This window comes from Tiliqua scincoides, chromosome 1, assembly GCF_035046505.1.
Source record: "Tiliqua scincoides isolate rTilSci1 chromosome 1, rTilSci1.hap2, whole genome shotgun sequence".
Taxonomy (NCBI): Eukaryota; Metazoa; Chordata; class Lepidosauria; order Squamata; family Scincidae; genus Tiliqua; species Tiliqua scincoides.
In genome coordinates this window covers 196,504-215,273 of record NC_089821.1, presented here as the reverse complement: position 1 = coordinate 215,273, position 18,770 = coordinate 196,504, and the positions used below count along the sequence as shown (strand labels likewise).

General features: G+C 49.3%; 1 protein-coding gene across 3 annotated transcripts in view; it reads left to right on the top strand.

Moving 5' to 3' along the window:
* Positions 1-4,145: 4,145 nt before the first annotated feature.
* MIA2 (MIA SH3 domain ER export factor 2) overlaps positions 4,146-18,770 on the top strand; it is a 49,504-nt gene continuing 34,879 nt past the window's right edge. For 2 of the 3 annotated variants that reach the window (XM_066612999.1, XM_066612987.1), the window contains exons 1-10: positions 4,146-4,262; positions 4,353-4,433; positions 4,553-4,574; positions 4,643-4,731; positions 6,014-6,085; positions 7,087-7,197; positions 11,465-11,536; positions 13,297-13,401; positions 15,644-15,766; positions 18,023-18,146. In XM_066612999.1, the coding sequence (XP_066469096.1) occupies positions 4,149-4,262; positions 4,353-4,433; positions 4,553-4,574; positions 4,643-4,731; positions 6,014-6,085; positions 7,087-7,197; positions 11,465-11,536; positions 13,297-13,401; positions 15,644-15,766; positions 18,023-18,146 (913 nt within the window). In that variant the 5' untranslated portion in view covers positions 4,146-4,148. The remainder of the gene's footprint in view (positions 4,263-4,352; positions 4,434-4,552; positions 4,575-4,642; positions 4,732-6,013; positions 6,086-7,086; positions 7,198-11,464; positions 11,537-13,296; positions 13,402-15,643; positions 15,767-18,022; positions 18,147-18,770) is intronic. The other variant, XM_066612992.1, reaches the window with a different exon arrangement.

Below are 18,770 nucleotides of genomic sequence, written 5' to 3'. Positions count from 1 at the left end.
AATTTCTCTCCTTGTCAGATCCGGAATCCAGCAGCCTCGTCTCTTGAAGGGCGACGATGTCCATCTGCAGTCTGCTCAGCTCCATGTCGATGACAGCTATTTTGCATGTGTCGTCTATTTCAGGCAAGTCGTCACAGAAGCCAGGTGTCATTGTCTTTACGTTTCAGGTGCCCAGCTTTAGGGCAGGCGTTTTCTGTTGCATGGTGCAGAGTTGTCGATCTGCTTGTCGGTTTTAACCCTAAACCCCATGCACCCTGTGAGGTTTACGGGCCGTGGCGAGGCAACTCCTTACTGGCTGGTGACTGTCCAGCTTAAGGAGGGTGGTAGCTGCCCAATGAGATGCAATGATCTCTCCCACCGTTGGTAGCAGCCCCTGGCATCACACTCTATGCCAATCGAGCGAAGACTTATAACCGATAAACTGCTGCTTCCCGTGTTGTGCCAACGTTGTAAGGCAAAGTTGTCCTCTCCAATGTGTCCTCTCCAATGCGCGAAGCCTGGGTAAAGAAGTTATGGAGGATAGGCTGTTACCCATATAGCAAATCTCCCCTCTCCACGTTGCTGGAATGGTCCAATGGATAGGCAGAAGCCAATATGGTTAGTTCCAGCGGCGTTGCAGGAGTTGCCAGAGCGTGATTGTATACAGCCGCGAACTGCCTCAGGGACTCCAGCTCCTGATTTTGCCTCGAGGTTGACTCCTGAAGCCTATTCCACAACTGGATATAGTGACAAGGCAGTGGAGGTTTGAGGTCAGAGTTTCTTTCTTTTAGATGAGCTGCCTTTCCAGGCTGACGAGTCCCATCTACCCAGATGGTAGATCTTGTTCTAGCAAGCCTCTCAACAACCACCAATGCCAGTGGGAAGGCTCTAGTTTTGTGCTGTCACAAAGTGCTTTATGGCACCTTTGTGACAGTGCACCAGCTGAACATGCATTTTAACGGTGTGGGCCCTTGTTTAGATTGGACTATAGATCAGATACTCCTAAACACAGGTCATGGTTCAGGATGTGGACTTACCTCCCTGCATTACAATCTCTGCGCATTAACTGGAGGTTGTCCATGACTTTGTGTACCTTGGCTCAACGATCTCCGACACTCTTTCGATACTGAGCTAAACAAATGCATCGGTAAAGCAGCTACCACGTTTTCCAGACTCACAAAGAGAGTCTGGTCCAACAAGAAGCTGACAGAACATACCAAGATCCAGGTCTACAGAGCTTGCGTCCTGAGTACATTTCTGTACTGCAGTGAGTCATGGACTCTCCGCTCACAACAGGAGAGGAAACTGAACGCTTTCCACATGCGCTGCCTCCGGCGCATTCTCGGCATCACCTGGCAGGACAAAGTTCCTAACAACGCAGTCCTGGAACGAGCTGGAATCCCTAGCATGTATGCACTTCTGAAACAGAGACGCCTGCGTTGGCTCGGTCATGTCGTGAGAATGGATGATGGCCAGATCCCAAAGGATCTCCTCTATGGAGAACTCGTGCAAGTAAAGCGCCCTATAGGTAGACCACAGCTGCGACACAAGGACATCTGCAAGAGGGATCTGAAGGCCTTAGGAGTGGACCTCAACAAGTGGGAAACCCTGGCCTCTGAGCGGTCCGCTTGGAGACAGGCTGTGCAGCATGGCCTTTCCCAGTTTGAAGAGACACTTTGCCAGCAGTCTGAGGCAAAGAGGCAAAGAAGGAAGGCCCATAGCCAGGGTGAAAGACCAGGGACAGACTGCACTTGCTCCCAGTGTGGAAGGGATTGTCACTCCCGGATTGGCCTTTTCAGCCACACTAGACGCTGTGCCAGAACCACCTTTCAGAGTGTGATACCATAGTCTTTCGAGACTGAAGGTTGCCAATACAAGTAAAAGATCAGATTGAAAAAAAGAGAATTCACTTTTCCAAGCCACTGAAATATATGTAGTGGGGGTATCAAAAGAAATCATGACTGAAAGAATAGAGGATGAAAAAGAAAGTAACTGGGAAACACAGAAAACGGATTTTAAAGAATATTCAGATCATTTTTCCACAATTGAAGGACACCCCAGCTGAAGATTAGGGGATTCTTGATAAATCAGATAAATTAGTTATACAAGGGGCCAAAAAACAAATTTTATCAATTTACTAGACCACGGCCATTAAACTCGCATAACTTTATTAATAGCAACACTGGCCACAGTAGTTGGCAGCGTTCAGTCTCAAAAGATTATGGTATCACGCTCTGAATGGTGGTTCTGGCACAGCGTCTAGTGTGGCTGAAAAGGCCGATTCGGGAGCTGGCCACAAAAGCTTCAGAATGTATGCTAAATTTTATCAGAGTTGAAAGAACAGAAAACAATGTAGTAAAAGAGATAACTAGCCAGGCAGATAATTATGGAAATATTTCTAGTGAAGGTGATCATAATCTTTTTGTGATCAAAAAGAGGACACTGTTATTTCTCACAAAACTTAGACCAGTTCATATCTATTTCCTACTCCTGTCAAAATATAAATAGAAGATCTGAATTCAGAAGAAGAGAAGGTCAAAGAGGTTGAAAAACCTCAGTCTTTCTTCCTGCCACTATCAACCAGGGCTTTGTTTTCAAAGCTATGTAGCCAAAACATATGTATGACATATGTATGTCATATGTATGACATATTTATGACATATGCAAAACATATGTAGGAAAGTATTTGTAAAGCACCTGAGGAAATGAGCTCTAAGGATGAAAAGAACCAGTTGAAATGCTGAATTACTACTGAGGAACAAAGAAGTAGAAAAAAAAGAAAAAGCCAGGGTGGTGTTGCGGTTCAGGAGTTGGACTGAGACCTGGAAGAGCCAGTCCAAATCGCTTCTCAGACACAAAGCCTCCTAGGTGACCTTGGTCCAGCCACTCTCAACCTCACCAACCTCATGAGGTTGCGGTGAGGACAAAAGGAGGGGAGGAACTATGTACACCCCCAACATCCTTGGAGGAAGCTTTGCACCAGCCCTCCCAACTCCGGAGCAGTCGTGAACATGCTTCACAGCACGTTCACAATAATGAGGATTGCGCTTAGTTAGACATTGTGATTTTTTCAAGCAGTGATTTTCATGACACGCTGGTGTTCCATAAGCTGTTAGCAGGTGTGCTGTGGGATTGGGGGGGGGGGGGTCATACTGAACGGCTGCCTGGCTGTTCCTGTCCTGGGAGAGACACTGCATCTGCCCACAGCTCCTGCTTTAGTTTTTGCGCCAACTGCAGTGTGGAGAAAACAGACATTCTCCTCATCTGCAGTTTCCCAAACGACAACTGGCAAGCAAAGGGCGGAGGGGCAATCAGGACGTGGCCAGTTGGCTGCAGAAACTGGCAATAACGAGACACCTTGACTGTTGCAGGTGGGCGCAGGAAGGCGGCCGCGCCCGTCAGCGCCGCTCGCGAGAAACGTCCTCCGGAGCCCGGCCAGGGCCTGCGTTCCGCAGCGCGCAGAACTCCCGCGGGAGAGGCAAGCACTTCTGCACGGAAGCGGCAGCGGGACTCGAGGGAGCCGCTCCGGGGAGCCGCGCCGCAGCCGCCAGCGCCGGTGAGTGGGCCTCGGGCAGCCAGAGCCGCGTTCTGCGGGGGAGGGGCACCTGGGGCAGAGAGCCGCCAGGCCGGTCGGATGCGGCGGCTGCGCTTCCTCGCCAGCGGGCAGCCCAGAAGCAGGGAGCGCAGCGGCCGCGGAGGGGCGCCCCGAAGGCCCCTGGAGGAGGAGCCCTTCGCGCTCGGACGCGCTCGCTCCAGCTGCCGCGAGGGACTGCGGTCCGGCAGCGGCTCAGGCCCCGCGCGCAGGGCCGCCTTTCCTCTGCCCGCGCAGCGCAGCGCAGCGCAGCTCCGGCCGAGGCTGAGAGGGCGTCGGGCCCGCGCGGCTCCCGGGCCAGCGGCGCACTGCAGTCCGGGCGGGCCGGGCCGGGCCCCGCCGCAGGCCCACCTCTCTCCCCGGAGCCGCGACGCTGCCGGCGAGCGGGCGAGTCCTGCTGCCGCGGCCGGGCGCAGCGCTTCGCGGGAGGCCGGCGGACGAGCACGGGGGCCTCGTCTTCCGGGCGCCGCGCATGCGCACGCAGCTGGAAGGAAAGAGGCGCACGCGGCGCCCGGCCGGAAGGGGCGTGTCGTGGGCGGGACTTCCGCGGCGCAGCTGCCTTCCGGCTGCGCACAAGATGGCGGCGGGCGCTGCCGGTGACGCGGACTCGGCCCCGGCGGAGGAGGCGGGCGGCGGGGGGCTCTGGCTGGGCTGGAGGGCCCGCGCGCCGCCCTGGGAGGGCGCCGGCAGCGTGAGTGCGGGCGGGCGGGCGGGCTCCGCAGGGCCGGGCCTGGCCTGGCGCGGGCTCGGCGGCGACACGTCTCCTCTTCTCTGCCCGCAGGCGGCGGCGACGGCGACGGCGGGCGCGGCGGCCCTGGCCCTGCTCGGCCTCCTCCTGCTCGCCTGCAGGGGCTGCCGCTCGGTGAGTACGCGGGGCCCTCGGGCGCCTCCGGCCTTCTGCCGCGCGGGCCTCGCTCCCGCTGGCGGTCCTGGGACGCTGCGACGCCCAGACGAGCCAACCGCGCTTGTGCTCTCTTGCAGGTGCGGAGCAGGCTGGACGCAGGTAAGTTCCGCCTCTCGGGCCTGGCGGGGGGGCGGGCGGGGGTCTGTCTCACCGTCTCCCTCCCCCAGGAAGAGAGCGGCGCCTGGCCGCGGAGGTCGCCCGGCTGCTGGAGGAGAAGAGCCGCCTGCTGGACCAGCTCAGCCTCTGCAAGCAGCAGGTGACTGCCGCTTCTTCCTTGTGGCGCAGCTGGGGCGGAGGGAGGGCCGCCCGCCCTGCTCAGGGGGCCTCTGTGGTCGCCCTGCGGCTGTGGCGGGCACCGGCGCTGCTTGCGGAGTGGCAGGTCTGTGTCCTGCACAGCAGTCGGGAGCATGAGGGTCCTGCTGCCTGCGGGCGGTGACAGAGCCACAGTCCCTGCAAGGGGCCACTGCTGACAGGCGCCCTGTGAGCCGTGGCTGCAGAGCAGTCGCCAGATGCAGGACTGGGATCCGGTTTGTGTCACGTGCGCAGAATAGCACGTGTGGAGTAAGGGGACTGGAAAGTGCAGCTCCCCTTGCGCAGATGCGCTGACGGGGCAGGTGGAGAGATCTAGACCTTGCCCAGCAAACAAGTGGCAGCCTTGCTTATGGAAAGAGAGCTGTCCCTTCGCGTCCTGCTCTTCGGAGAACGTGCTTGGGAGCTGTCGCTCTTCCAACCTGCTCGTAGTTTTTGTTCTGCTTTGGTCCTGATCATGGCTATGAGCTCACTGGAAGTGGGCAACGGATGGGATCAGGCTGGAGCTGCAGGACCTTCTGGGGCAGCTTCCAGCAGGTGAGTGGCTCCAGCACCAGTTGGAGTGCAGCTGAGCCCTTGAATGCTTCTCTGGCCCAGCTCCCCATTCCAGGCTCCGCCCCTTCCTGGCATTGTGGTGGTTCTCACCAGGTGCTTCTCCATAAACACCTGCCTGCTGCGTGGTCTCAGTGGAAGGCAAACACCTGCAGGGAGCGCAGAGGCCACAAGGGGATCCATTGGGTGTTTTGGGGCCTTTTGGTGACTGGAGAGGCCATGGGCAGCTCTTGAAAGACATCCTTTTTCCTTGGGAAGGCATTGCGGGAAAATGGGTGGTGGGGGGGTTGCAGTGTCACCCTGGGACGTTTGTACCCCTTGACCCCACTCCAGGTATGTTAGTGTCCAGTTTGCTGGAGGAGGTATGTCTTGTGATGGGGAGCTGCTGCTGGTATTCTGGCCTGGGGGCCTCTGTCTGTTCATCTTGGCCTTTGGCTTAGACTTGGGACCTGGGCAGCTCTACTGCAGCTCATATCTTGTGGGCCTTCCTGGCTGACTTGGCTCCTTCTCCTCTTCTCTGTCAAAGCGTGAGACTTGTCTCATAATGCCCCTGTTCTTGACCAGTCTGATCATCAAAAAGCAGGAATGGGTGGCGTTTGTGCTTGCGCAACAACTTAACAATAGGTTTTCTTTGTTCCTTTTTTTGTCTTAATTTTAATGTGGAATTTCCTTTTTAGTATGAAGAGTCAGAAAGCTCTCTGAAAGACGCCACTCTTCTGAGAGGGTTAACTACTACATTGGACATTAAGGTAAAAATCTGAATAAGGTTTGGGGGAAAGTACTTTTCTATCATTATGTCATGTAAAATGGTTTTTAAAATTATTCATCTATCAGGTGCCTAACGTTGTTATAGATTCACAGCCCAATCCTATCCAGTTTTCCAGTGCTGGTGCTGCTGTGTCTATGGAGTATGCACTGCTTCCTGTGTTGGGGGTGTAGTCACAGAGGCCTCCCTAAGGTTTGAGGACATTTGTTCCCTTACCCCAGGGCTGCATTTCGGTTGTGCTGGAAAGTTGGATGGGATTGGGCTGTCAGTCAGCAAAGGAAAATTGACAGGTCCCTTTCTCTGGCTTATAGCTGATTTCTTTTTTAATTAAGCACATATTTGCTAAACATTTAGACTTTGTCAGTACCGTAGATGTTTATTACACTAAGTTAATCTTACGTGAACGTCAATTAACATGAACTTTGGTAACAATTAAAATTGAATTTCTCACGAAACTTAATGCCTTTTTTAAGATTTGATGCAGTAGTAAAGTTAACGATTTTTGTCATGCAAGTACAGGATGAACATTCTTTAATAGTCCCAACTCTTATGTTACCTGTGCAAGTAAGCTAGATAAGATGTAGAAATGCCTTGTGACACATCAGAAGAAGTGGGTGGGGCCTGAAGGAAGGCTTGAGTGGTCAGAAAATGAGAGGTTCCGATTCTGCACGGACTCTTTTTCTTGCCCCCCAGTGGAAGCCAAGTGGAGTCCAGTCCACCAAATGGAGCGAGTGATGCCATCTTGAACTGGCGTGATTTGCTCAGGTTTCAGAATTTAGTTTTGGATGGTACAAAACTTGTGTCCTGGATTTTGGGGGTGGATTGGGGTGGGTAGCTGGTGTGCAACCTTCCAGTGTAGTCTTACCTGAAAAGCTGCTTTTTATGCTTCTGCAACTCATAATTAAAATTAAGGTCATCAGTGACTGTAGCTGTGCTGTAGTCATAAATGCCTTCAGGTAATATTTTGCAATGTGCTTATTTTAGACAGTGCATGAAGAACTGATTAGCTCCAACTCTGCACTCAAGAGTGAAATAGAATGTTTAGAAAAAGAATTGGAAGAGGAGAAGGTGAAACAATCGGAACAGGATGATTTGGTTTGTTTTCCATTTCAAGCTATATAATGCGAAAAAGTATCTTCTAAAAATATACTTGTTAAATTGACAATCTCCAAACCCTTTACAAGGCCTTTGTTGTATTAAATTGGGGGGCACTATGTTCTCACAGTTTTTTAAAGTGGACAATATCAGGGTATGAAGGGTCAGTTATTCCCACTTAAAAATTTTTATTCAAAAACACAGTATGCGTTTTTCAAAGGGAGTGATATTTAGCGTAACTGATTTTTTGAACTTTCAGTGTATTGAGCTATGTTCAAAATACACAGGTAGAAGAATTATTTTAATTTAATGGTATGGAAAAAGCTGTTAGTAAAAAGAGTATTTGTTCTTATGCAAGTTTTTGGGTATGCATTAGTTTGTTGTTTGCTTTGTATTCCTAACTAACTTTCCGTGTTGTGATGCAACGGTACTGAAATGGCCTCTGCTGCATTCAGTGCAGGAAGAGAGGCTGCTGGAGGTTTCCCTGAGGCAAGGGAGGTCACCCTGAGATAAGGGGACATTTGTCCCCTTCTCCAGGAGTAAGTTCCATCAGCTGACACGGAGTTACTCATGCTTGCAACAGCAAAATCGCTGGTGCAGGTCTGAGCAGTCCCATGTCAGGAAATCAGGCAGCTGAAGAGGGATAGAATACAGTGGGAGCCCCTGCCACTGTTCCTGCCGCCTCCTGCCTCTCTGCTGCCTGGATGACTTTTGTGTTAGTTGCTCCACTTGGATCTGGCACTGGGAGGCTGGTGGAGGTTTTGGTGCTGATGCCAGGGCATCTTTGCTGTTGCAGTGTGCTTTCTGGCATGTTTGCAACAGTGTGCATGCATGTTCCGCTGATGCTAGGCCAGTTAGGATTGCGCTCCAAGTCTAATCCCATCTTAACTTCTAGCTTATTCTATGCAAAGTACATTCTCTTGAGTTCAGTGTAGCAGACTACCAAGAGAGTCTGTTTAGTTGCAGCTTTGTGTTTCCATGGCAGTCTCTTTTTTTTCTTTAGGATTGCTGACCTTGCCGTGTATTACAGCAATTACAGTAGCATTCTCTACATGGGGTTGTATTTTGAAGAATAAAGGTCTTTCCCAACCTCCTCCTCCCTATGACCCACTTCTGAACACCCTAAAAATAGCTCCCAGGGGTCAGGGGCCCTTGGGTATTGCGTGAGCTGAGGCACAGGAGGCTGTTTTGGGAGAGACTAAAGATTGGACAAAGGGTGGCTTTTCTGAGTGCACCTCTGCTCAAGGGAGGAACTTCCGCACGATTTCTAGCCATTTTCTTGTCCCTCAGCAGCCCCCAATGCCACACCCCACATACCTGCAGGTATCTTAAAACTTAATTTCTGTCGAATTTGTAAGACAAAATAGGTTTTCCACTTTTAAAAGAAATAAAGTATCAAAAGGAAAAGGTTATGGTGAGCATCCCCACTTATAGAACACTCAAAGTGATGTAAGAAGAAGAACAGCACTGCAAGGTTTTGAGTAGGGATAGATCTTCAAAGCAGTCCTCTGATTTTGCAAGTAACGCAGCAGCATTTGTCCGGAAGACAGGCAGATGTTTTGCTTGGCACATGGGAATTTGTGCTGCTTGCTGTTGTGAACAGAGACGTTCTGTGGAGGCATATAGGAGTGTTTCCTTCCTGGCAGCCTCTCTTTGGCTAATGGCCTGTTCCTTTCAGCCTGTGCTTGCTCAGGCTCGCTCCAAGCATGGCTGATTGACGTTTGAATATGCCGTTCTCCTGTGTGTATGCATCCTGAGGGAGGCTGCTTCATTGGGATGGGCAACCCCAGTGTCTGTGTGTGGGCACAGCAGTAGGGCCCAAGTATGGGAAGAGATCTGGGACAGTTCCGCCTCTCCCCCACCTTACTTTGCCCACCTCTGGCGTCGTTAATCCTGTGCAAGTTCACGTGCTCTTTGGTAGCGTCTCACATTAAGTTTGTGTGATGATGTGAGAGCTCTCTACTGAAGCACTCTTTCATGTTAAAGGTGGCCATTATATTCTGGCAGCAATTAGATTATATCTTGCAAAGGTCTTGTCCCAACTTTTGTATGGAACAATTCTTGGTTCCTCTTCTACTTCCTTTGTCTCACTTGAACGTGTCCAATCCAAATTTTTAAGATCTATATTTCCAGTGTCTAGCTGTGTGTCTAATGCAAGCTTACATCTTGATTCTGGTCTGTTAAAGGTCGAGGCCAGGATTGCCTTAGCATCCATTCATTTGTGGCTCAATCTAAATTTTAACACCCAAGGCCTAACATCTTTGGTTTTAATTGATAATTTTCAATCTACCTGGCTCAAGGTGGTACACACGAAGCTGAGACACTAGGGATTTTCACCAGAGATTGTTCTGGCAATGGATTTGATTCAGGCAAGAGTGACTATAAAACAGAGACTGAGGGACATCGAACGACAAGAAGATGTCAGCAGGTCTCCAGATTTTCTTGCCTCTGATGACACAAGGTTTATAGCTGCCCGGGCCACTTATCTTTCATTATTAGAGCTTCCTGGACAGAGGAGAACTTTCTTCCTAGCTAGGTGGAGAGCTCTTCCTTCAGCATTTATTGAGGGCTGTTTCAGAAAGATCCCCATCTCCGAAAGACTGTGTCCCTGTGGTTCAGGGGAGGTTGAGACACTTGAACATGTCATGTTCTGTTGTCCATTTTATCAGGGGATCCAAGATAAGTTTATTATTCCCCTGAGCAGAAAAGTTTTGGGCTTGTCACAAACAGAAATGGCCAAGAAACTTCTTTCAGGGGCTAATTCTCAGCTTTTAAGACCAACTGCAAGTTTTTTGGCTGCTGCTTACAAAACCCGGGAGGGCATTATTAATAATGAAAGGAAATTTTAATTGCTATTCCCTCTTATTTGATGGCTATTTTATTGTATTTTAATGTTGTATTTTAATGCTGAATGTATTTTAATGTTGAAATCTTAAATTCTGTCTGTTGTAGGGTGGTATTGTATGTTTGTTTTTGCTGGTCTTTGACCGTAACAATAAATATCTATCTATCTACTGAAGCCCTTGAAGACATTTTTGACAGCTGGTGCTCCTTCTGCCTGTGTAACTGGATGATACTGCTTGGCTTGTATCCACAGACACATGTGCCCAAGGAACACACATGTGGAAAATCAGCTATTCCTCCCTAGAGCTGCAGCCCACAGCACCTTCTGTGCTGTGTGGCCTAAAGCCAAACCCCTTTCCCTGACCAAGATAGGGAGAAGTCCTCCAAGCGTGTGTCGAGTCGGTCTGTGCACCATTCCCAGGAGGCTCTCTGTGCCCAATTCTTGCTCAGAGGCTCCAGCTGGACTCTCTTCTAGGGCTTAGAGACTTTGCCCTCTCCACAGCTCCTGGGGATTGCAGTGCAGGCTAAGCCTGTGTCGGTCTGGCTTCCTCCCCCCCTCTGTTCTACAGGTCCTCTTCTCTTGTGCACCTAGCAAGTCCCTCAGATATAAAAAAACCATTGCCATATTTGGGGCGCTCCATTTTGCTTTTAGTCTCTTAAACTGCCTCTCTGCAATTCGAAAATGGACCCCAGTTTTTATTGAGTGTTTCAGAAAATAAAAAACACACTCACTCATAAAATGCTATATCAATTTGTCAAAATACCCATTTTGTGCTTTTGTGTTGCAGGGTGGCTTGAACACTGTTCTGTGGTTGGAAGGAATTTTTCTTTGACCCAGATCAATGGTCAGCTGGCTACCTGTAAAGCCAATTGTATTGTTTATACATGTAAAATGAAGTACATGTTGTTATTATTATTATTATTAACAAGAACAACAACAGTACTTATATACTGCTTTTCAACTAAAAGCTCACAAAGCGGTTAACAGAGAAAAATTCAATAGCTAATGGCTTCCTGTCCCAAAAGGGCTCACAGTGTAAAAAGATGCAAAAGAACACCAGCAGACAGCCACTAGAACAGACAGTTCTGGGGTGAGGAGGGCCAGTTACTCTCCGCCTGCTAAAAAGAGGAGCACCCACTTGAAAAAGTGCCTCTTACCCCAGTTAGCAGGGGTTTACAATTAACAAAGTAAACTGGAGAGGCATCAAGAGCATGGCTGCAGGAGTGTTTATGCGAACTTATATGCTAACAACTGAAATGATGGTTTAAAATAGTATCTTGTGAAAATGATCTCTTGAGAAAGATCAGGTTGATAACCTATATTTTATTTGTCTCTGGAATCTTTGTCTGCAGTTATTTTGATGAAGTGGTTTCTATCAGCCTTCAAGTAACAGCTATATAAAAGTTATTACTGCTTTTGTAGATGGCTGAACTACAGAAAAGAATGGAATTTTTGGAGAATGAAGTACACTCTGTCGAACTGCAAGGAGCTGAAGTAAGCCGACATTCAGATCAGTTATGCAAATATCTTTGTGAAAGTGTTTCATCTTCCTGGTGGTGCTGCTGACTTTGCAGAACACTCCAGCCCCCCCCCCCCCATGGTCCTTCAAACAGATCTGACTTGGTTGTGTTGCTTTCAGTGGATGGCCATGGTTGGTTCTGGGAGTCAGTGGTTGGGTGACATCTCTGTGGTTTTTATGTTGTGGATTGAGACTTGACTGAGCTGCTTTTTTGTTTTTGGATCATCTTGCTTATTTTGTATTTTGTTGATCCTGAGCAGCATTGAGTTGCATATAGGCAAGATAGATGGGATGTAAATGTCTTACATAAACAGCCTGCACTGTAGTAATGTTTTGGACCTCTTGATCAAAGTATTTCATTGTTCTGGGCATGACTTATTACTAATTCGTATACAAAGATAACCACAATTATAGATCTGGGTCATTTTTCCCTACTACAGCAGTCAGCTGCTTCCATTTTGTGGCGACGCTCTGTTGACTGTTTTTGCACATTAGCTGTGTTGCAACACAGCCCTAATCTCACGTGGTACAGTTTTGCAATGTTGAGCAATATGCACTCGAAAGCATCCTTCTGTGGCTTGGCCCATAAACCCACCAAATGCAGCGGTGCTCACAGAGCCCCTATTCTAATGGTTCTCCAAGCTTTTCAAGTGGGTTCTCAAGCCTTGGCCTACAGGGCAGTTGGTCAGGGCTCCCCATTAGGGACACGATGCTATATGTTATACAGGGCGGCAGGTTTTTTCAAGAGGATTCAGCAGCTCCCCTGGCTGGTTTCCACAGCTCCCCAAGGAGCCATGCTCACAGTCTGGAAACCACTGCCCTGTTCCCCCACCCAAACAGAGGGAGCTCTTGGGCTCAAACTGCAGATTTGAGAAACAGTGCATTCAGTCGCAGAGGCTGGAGGCGGGGGATTTGCCTCCTGTAGCACCATATGAAATTAGCGTACATGAAATAGCATTACATACATCAAGCAATCTACGCACGCAAACCTTTCGATGGAGACTGAGCTGCATGGCACACTACATACAGGAGGGCTCTTCCACCAGTAAATACGACACACTGCTTTTTGCCTTTCTCCAGTTCTCACAATGGAGAGAGGTGAAAAGTGTTGGGCCCCAAGGATCTGTTTGGGACCCGTGCTTTTCAACTTGTTCATAAATAACCTCGAGTCGGGGATAAGCAGCAAGGTGACCAGGTTTGTGGATGACATTAACTTTTTCTGTGTGATGAAGAGCAAAAGGTATTGTGAAGAGCTCCAGAAGGATCTTTCCAAACTGAGAGAATGGGCAGCAAAATGGCAGATGCACTTCAATATAAGTGTACAGTAACGCACATTTGGGCAAAAAATCAAAACTTCACTTATATGCTGATGGGTAATGCTACATCTGGAGTACTGCATCCAGTTATGGTTGCCACACCTCAAAAATAATATAGTGGAACTGGAGAAGATGCAGAAGACAGCAAACAAAATGATTTCTGGGCTGGGGCACCCTCCTTATAAGGAAAGGCTACAGCATATGGGGTTCTTCAGTCTAGAAAAAAGGTGCCTGAGGGGGAACATGATTGAGACATACAAAGTTATGCATGTAATGGAGCGAAGTACTGGGAACTAAGGAACAGCCAATAGATGTGCAACAGAAAAGTGTCTGAGCTGAGCAGGCTGTAAACATGGTCATATTAGATAAGTAGCTTCACACCAATTAGATAAGTGGCTTTACTTTTTCCCATTTTGTAGGCTAAGACCACATTAAAAGTGTATGAAATTAGCAGAGAGAGAGCGGAGAAATCTATTCAAGATGCCAGAGCAGAGAATGGCCACCTTCGTGAAAGTGAAAAACAGGTACATTCTTTTCAGTGTGTGGAATTGCAGAATGTTTGTTCTTTTAGGAATGTTTGTATTCTGGTCTTCCACAGTGTATACAATTTTAAATGCTTTTTGGTACTGTTTATGTTTAAATTATTGTGCAGAGCAGTGGCAAGCTATACAACAGCATGACTGAGCACAGGCTGCTGCTGCTGCAAGTAGCTCAGCTGTGTGAGTTCTGGTGGATGACTCGGTTCAGCATTTCTTCCTGTCTGGGTGTGAGGCTTCAAGCTTCAAAGTGTCTTCGGGCATCCATTACTTCTTACCTGTTTGTTTTGCCGCTTGCCCGCCCCGCTGATCCTCCCTGCCATGCTGGGCGCTCCGCCCCCCTCCAGCTACACCACTGCCTGGGAGTAGCCCTTGACCTGATGGAGCTTCCCTCTGAGGAGGCAGGCAAGGCCCTGGGCCGTCGCTCCCTGGGGCTCTGGCCAGAGGCTCCCTGCCCTCCATGGCGCCCACCGTGTGGAGCAGGGAGCACCTCTGCTTCAGAGACAAGAGTGGGTGGGAGGCAGAGCCTCCTCACTTGAGCCCTTTGGAAAGCGCCACCGCCATCTGAGGCACTCCAGTATTTGACCTTTGCACGTAGTCTGTGGGTTGAGTGTGCTTGAGCACCTCAGGCGGTGGTGCTTTTCAGGGGGCTCCGGTGGGGAGCCTCTGCCTCACCTGCCTCCCCATGTCCCTGCTCCCAGGGGCACGATCCTACCCAGCTTTTGTCTGCCTCACCTTACATGGCAGTGGCGCTTTTCAAAGGTCTCCAGTGGAGAGGCTCTGCCTCACCTGCCTCCCCACCCACCACATGTGAGGCACAGGGTGGGGAGGCAGGCGGTGCAGAGCCTCCCCACCAGAGTCCTACGAAAGGTGCCACTCTGTGTGTGGATTGTGAGTGCTTGCACACCGCACAGGGTAGCAGTGCTTTTTGAAGAACTCCAGTGGGGAGGCTGTGCCTCACCTGCCTCCCCACTCACTGTACATCCCTGCTGTGCTCCCACAGCTTAATGGTGCTTTGTATGCAGGAGCTCCCAGGCTCTGTTTCCGGCATCTCTAGTAAGGGGGGATCTTGCTTGGTGGAGCTGGGAAAGGCCCTTTCCTGTCTGGAGAGCTGCTGGTGGCCTCAGTAGGAGTGATGGGCTGAGTGGACAAGACAGGCTTCACGTGTCGTTGAAAACTGCCTGCAGTTCAGTGGCAGAACAGATGTTTTGCCTGGGCGTAAGAGAAAGGTCAGGCCTGGCATTTTCGCTACCAGGAGGCATCTCGAGGAAATGTCTGTCGCATGCTACAAGCCATGAAGGGTGCAGCCTCCTGATTTTAGAAGCAGGCTACCTCAGAATGCCTGGTGCAAGGGAGAGCACCAGGATGCAGGTCTCTTGTTGTCTTGTGTGTTCCCTGAGGCACCTGGTGGGCCGCTGTGATACAGGAAGCTGGACTAGATGGTCCTTTGGCCTGATCCAGCAGGGCTCTTCTGATGTTCTTAGGTTCTTATTTTTTTGCCCTTTGATAGTATTTGCATAATTCTATTTGATTAAAGCTCTTCTTTAGCCCCCCCTTTTGCTTTTCAGTTGTGTGATGGAGGTTACTGGTTCTACAATTGTAATACACCCCTTCTCCCATCTAAAAAATACCTGTGTAGACAATGTTGGTGTGTGGAAGAAAAGTTAATGCTGCAACCTGTTTTCCGTGACTTGCTAGTTCCATTTGTGCAGCCAAGTGAATGAGCAGTGGGAATATTCAAACATTTAACTTCCTCACCTGCAGTCTGAAATGAATACAGCCCAGCAAACATTTTTCCTCAGAGCTGCTCTGTTAGTATTTCATTAGATGTATTCATTCTTTGAAGCTGCTCGCAGCAGTGCGCATCATGTGTCCACGTTGTCTCCTGCGCATGTACTGCTATTCCCCCCCCCATTTCAGCAGTTCCAAAGATCATCCTCTGATGCCTTTTCTGGTCCAGCGTTCTCAGTTTTTAGTAGTCATAACACTCTGTTCGCTGACTTAAAATGCTCAAAAAACTTTGACTTTAAAGGTCGTGTCTTCCAGATTTCCCAAGCATCGCATAAAGGATGTCAATAAAAGATAAAATTATTGGATGTTCAGGGTGGCTGTTGTTGCGATGCAACTGACCTGGCCTTAAGGATACAGATGAGACCTTTTACAGTTAATGTTGCCTTAGTAACTGCTTGTTGTACGTTTAATTATTAATCTTACAACTTCTTCCTTTCAGCTGTTACAGGAAGTGGAAGGGTGGGGGGAGCGATTTGGTGAACTGAGCGAACAGACAAAAATGTTGGACTCTTCCAAAGCGGATATGGAGGAAGTGCTCAAGAACAAGGAGAGCCAAGTCAAGGTCAGTGGTGCGTGTGGTGACTGTGTGGGTGCCCTCCACTCTTCCTTTCATCGGTCTGCTCTCCCTGTGAATAGACGAAACTCCCAGGCAAGAAGGGCCATGGAATTCCATTAGTCTCTTATTAATTCTGAGTGTGGCCCCCCCACCCCCAAGTTCTCACATTGGGCCTGAGGTGCTTCAGCAAGTTCTCTTGAGGAGGAGGGGCAAAATCAAGGAAGCTACTGCGGTTTTTTCTAGTTTTTCCTCTTGACTGGCTTTACGTGAGGGAACATGGGCTCATGTAGGTGCAGTAGGAGTTGTTAAGGATGCTAATATACTGGTGGCTTTTTTTAAAGTTTTGGGCAAATGAATTTTACTGACTTTTTAAGAACCGTAAGAGAACTACTTACATTTCTAAAAGTTTTGGAGTCTTGAAGATTGTGAGACAGGGCTGTTGCCAAATTCCCTTAAAGCAGCGGTTTTCAAACTCTCTAGGAGAGTTTGAACTGCTCTAAGTCATTGCGGGGGAGGGGGGAGGCAGTGATGTCACTCAGGGGGCTGCAGGGGCTTGGTTGCACTTACCAGAGCCTCCTGCATCCTCCTGGGGGTGCAGGGAGTCCTGCGCGACTGTCTGCAGGGCTCCCTGATGCTACGAAAGTGGAACAATCACGCTCCACTTCCGGTTTAGCGGAGGTGGGGCGTGATCACTCCACTTTAACTTCTACTGCATTGGGGAGCCCTGCAGACACTCGTGCAGGGCTCCCCGCACCCATGGGAGGCTGCAGGAGGCTCTGGTAAGTGCAGCCAAGCCCCTGCAGGCCCCTGAGTGGCGCAATCCTGGGGTTGCATTACTGCCTCCTCCCTGCCTCTTGGCTGTCCCCGCCCCTTAAGGAGAAAGAGACCAGGGCTCTCAGGCTGGGGCATCGTGACACAACAAACTGCGATGTCTCTGTGCCTCTTATTTTGACTGTTTGCATCTGACGTCATGTGGACTTTAGAGGAGCTGTTGTAATGGTCATGTGATTTCATTCATTTTTTTTAAGAAAGTGTGCAGAGAGGCTAGTGATGGAGGTTTAGCCATGTGGCCTTTATTATTTCACTGTCAAAATGCCTGACCTCATGATAGCTGGGGCGTGTGTACATGGATGGAGGACTTATTTTGCAAGGGTTATATTGCAGGGAGACATATTTTGCTCCATCCCTGTCTTCCTTTTCCAATCTAGGTAGCTGCTGGGGGCTGCTAGTGTTGGGGGATGCTCTGATCTGTTGGGGAATGACTAATTTGGATGCAGTAGTAAAATGGAGTTGTCTCTGAGTGTGTGCAGAGTGCATCTCCTGCGAGTACTAAACCCGTTTTGTCACGTGTGGTACAATCAATAAGACAGGATAGAATGGCACTTCTTAGTACCAGGACACACTGTTTGTTTTTGGACTCTTTCGTTACGAGGAACAACAACAAGGGAGTCAGTCCTCTTACTGCTTAAAGTCACTCAGGCTGCCTGCATATGTTCAGTTCAGTGATTGTGAAACAGAGATGGGGGGCCCGAGGAGGAGTGGGGAGAAACCGCAACAAAAGCAGTGGAATATGTGTTGGGGGGGCTGCTAATCTGGGGGATGCTGTCTTTGTGCAGAGGCAGAAACTTGTTGGGGGATACTCTGAGGTAACCCACTTCTACAATCAGGAGCTTGCTCGTACCTTATCTTGGCTTCTAACCAGTGATGGACTTTTTCTCTAGAAATTTGTCCAATCTCCTCTTAAAGGCATCTAGGCAAGCCAGGGTTGCCCACTGCTGCCACCATATCACCCCAGTCGTGGCCGCTGTATTGGGAGCGGGGGCAGACTACCACCCCTTCTGCCGCCCTGCAGCGTGGTTCCCAGGGTTGGGGACCTCCTCAGCCCCTGTGTTTGTATGCCATTGGGCGTCATTGCATCATCATGTCACTGCCAGTTCTTTCTGGAGTAACGTGATTTTGCAGCCAGTTGGAGGCGTGGGCAGCTGGGAGGGCCACTAAACAGATTACAGAACTCCATTTGCTGGCACCGCGGTAAGTATGCGAGACTCAGGCAGCCCATTCCAGTCACCCATCTGGAGCACTGCGTCTGGGGCGGCCCTCCCAGTCTCCCCACGATGCCTCTGGGGAGGAAAGTTGTCTATAAAATACTTGATATGATGGCTGCTGATTGGCTTTGCGTATTCCCTGAATGAACTTTTCAGCTTACTTGGATGGAGTCCAAGGGTCATACCTGCCGTGTGTGTGTTTTTAAATCCTGTGTAGTCACTGACCGAGTGCTTGTTGAAGATGACAGACTGGAGCCGTGCCACAGGGGAGCATGATGCTGCTGAAGGCAACCATTTCAGTAATGATAGAAATGCAGAAACAGAAAATGGGGAGTACTCAGGTGAGCTGATATCTCTTCTAGGCAGAGGGAAAAGAAAGGAGGAATCGTTTTATTTTCAGGTTTTATAACTCTGTAAATGTTAGTTTGTTGGCAAAAAAGAATGGGGGAAGCCTGTCAACTTGTACTGCATCATACTCTGGATGAGTATGAGTACATTGAGAGGGCAGCAGCCACTTCCGTTCAACGCAAAAGGCAGATTTTCACCTCACCTTGTGTTGGTGCACCCTGGACATTAACAGAAGTGCCCGTTAGAGTTCATAATGGTTCCCACCACAGGCCACCAACATTTAAATATATTGAATCTTTGAGACCCACCCCTCACCCCTTTCTGTATATCACTTGTCAAAATGCAGATGGGCAAAACAGCCAGAACTCACTCTTGTCCTTAGCTTGCGGATAAGCAGGCCAGAAGAAAGTGTCTGGAGAATTAAACTTTGGCAGCAATGCCTATTCATTTAATGGATTAAACCTGCCAAACCTGTTTCAGAAATGCCACTGTTGATATCAAGTTTAGTCAAAGGAGTCCTCTTTCTATCTCTTCTTCCGCACTCCCTACTTTCTTCTTAAACCGCAGAAAAGAGCTAATATTTAATTGGAAAAATAGATTTTTAGTACCTAGAAGTA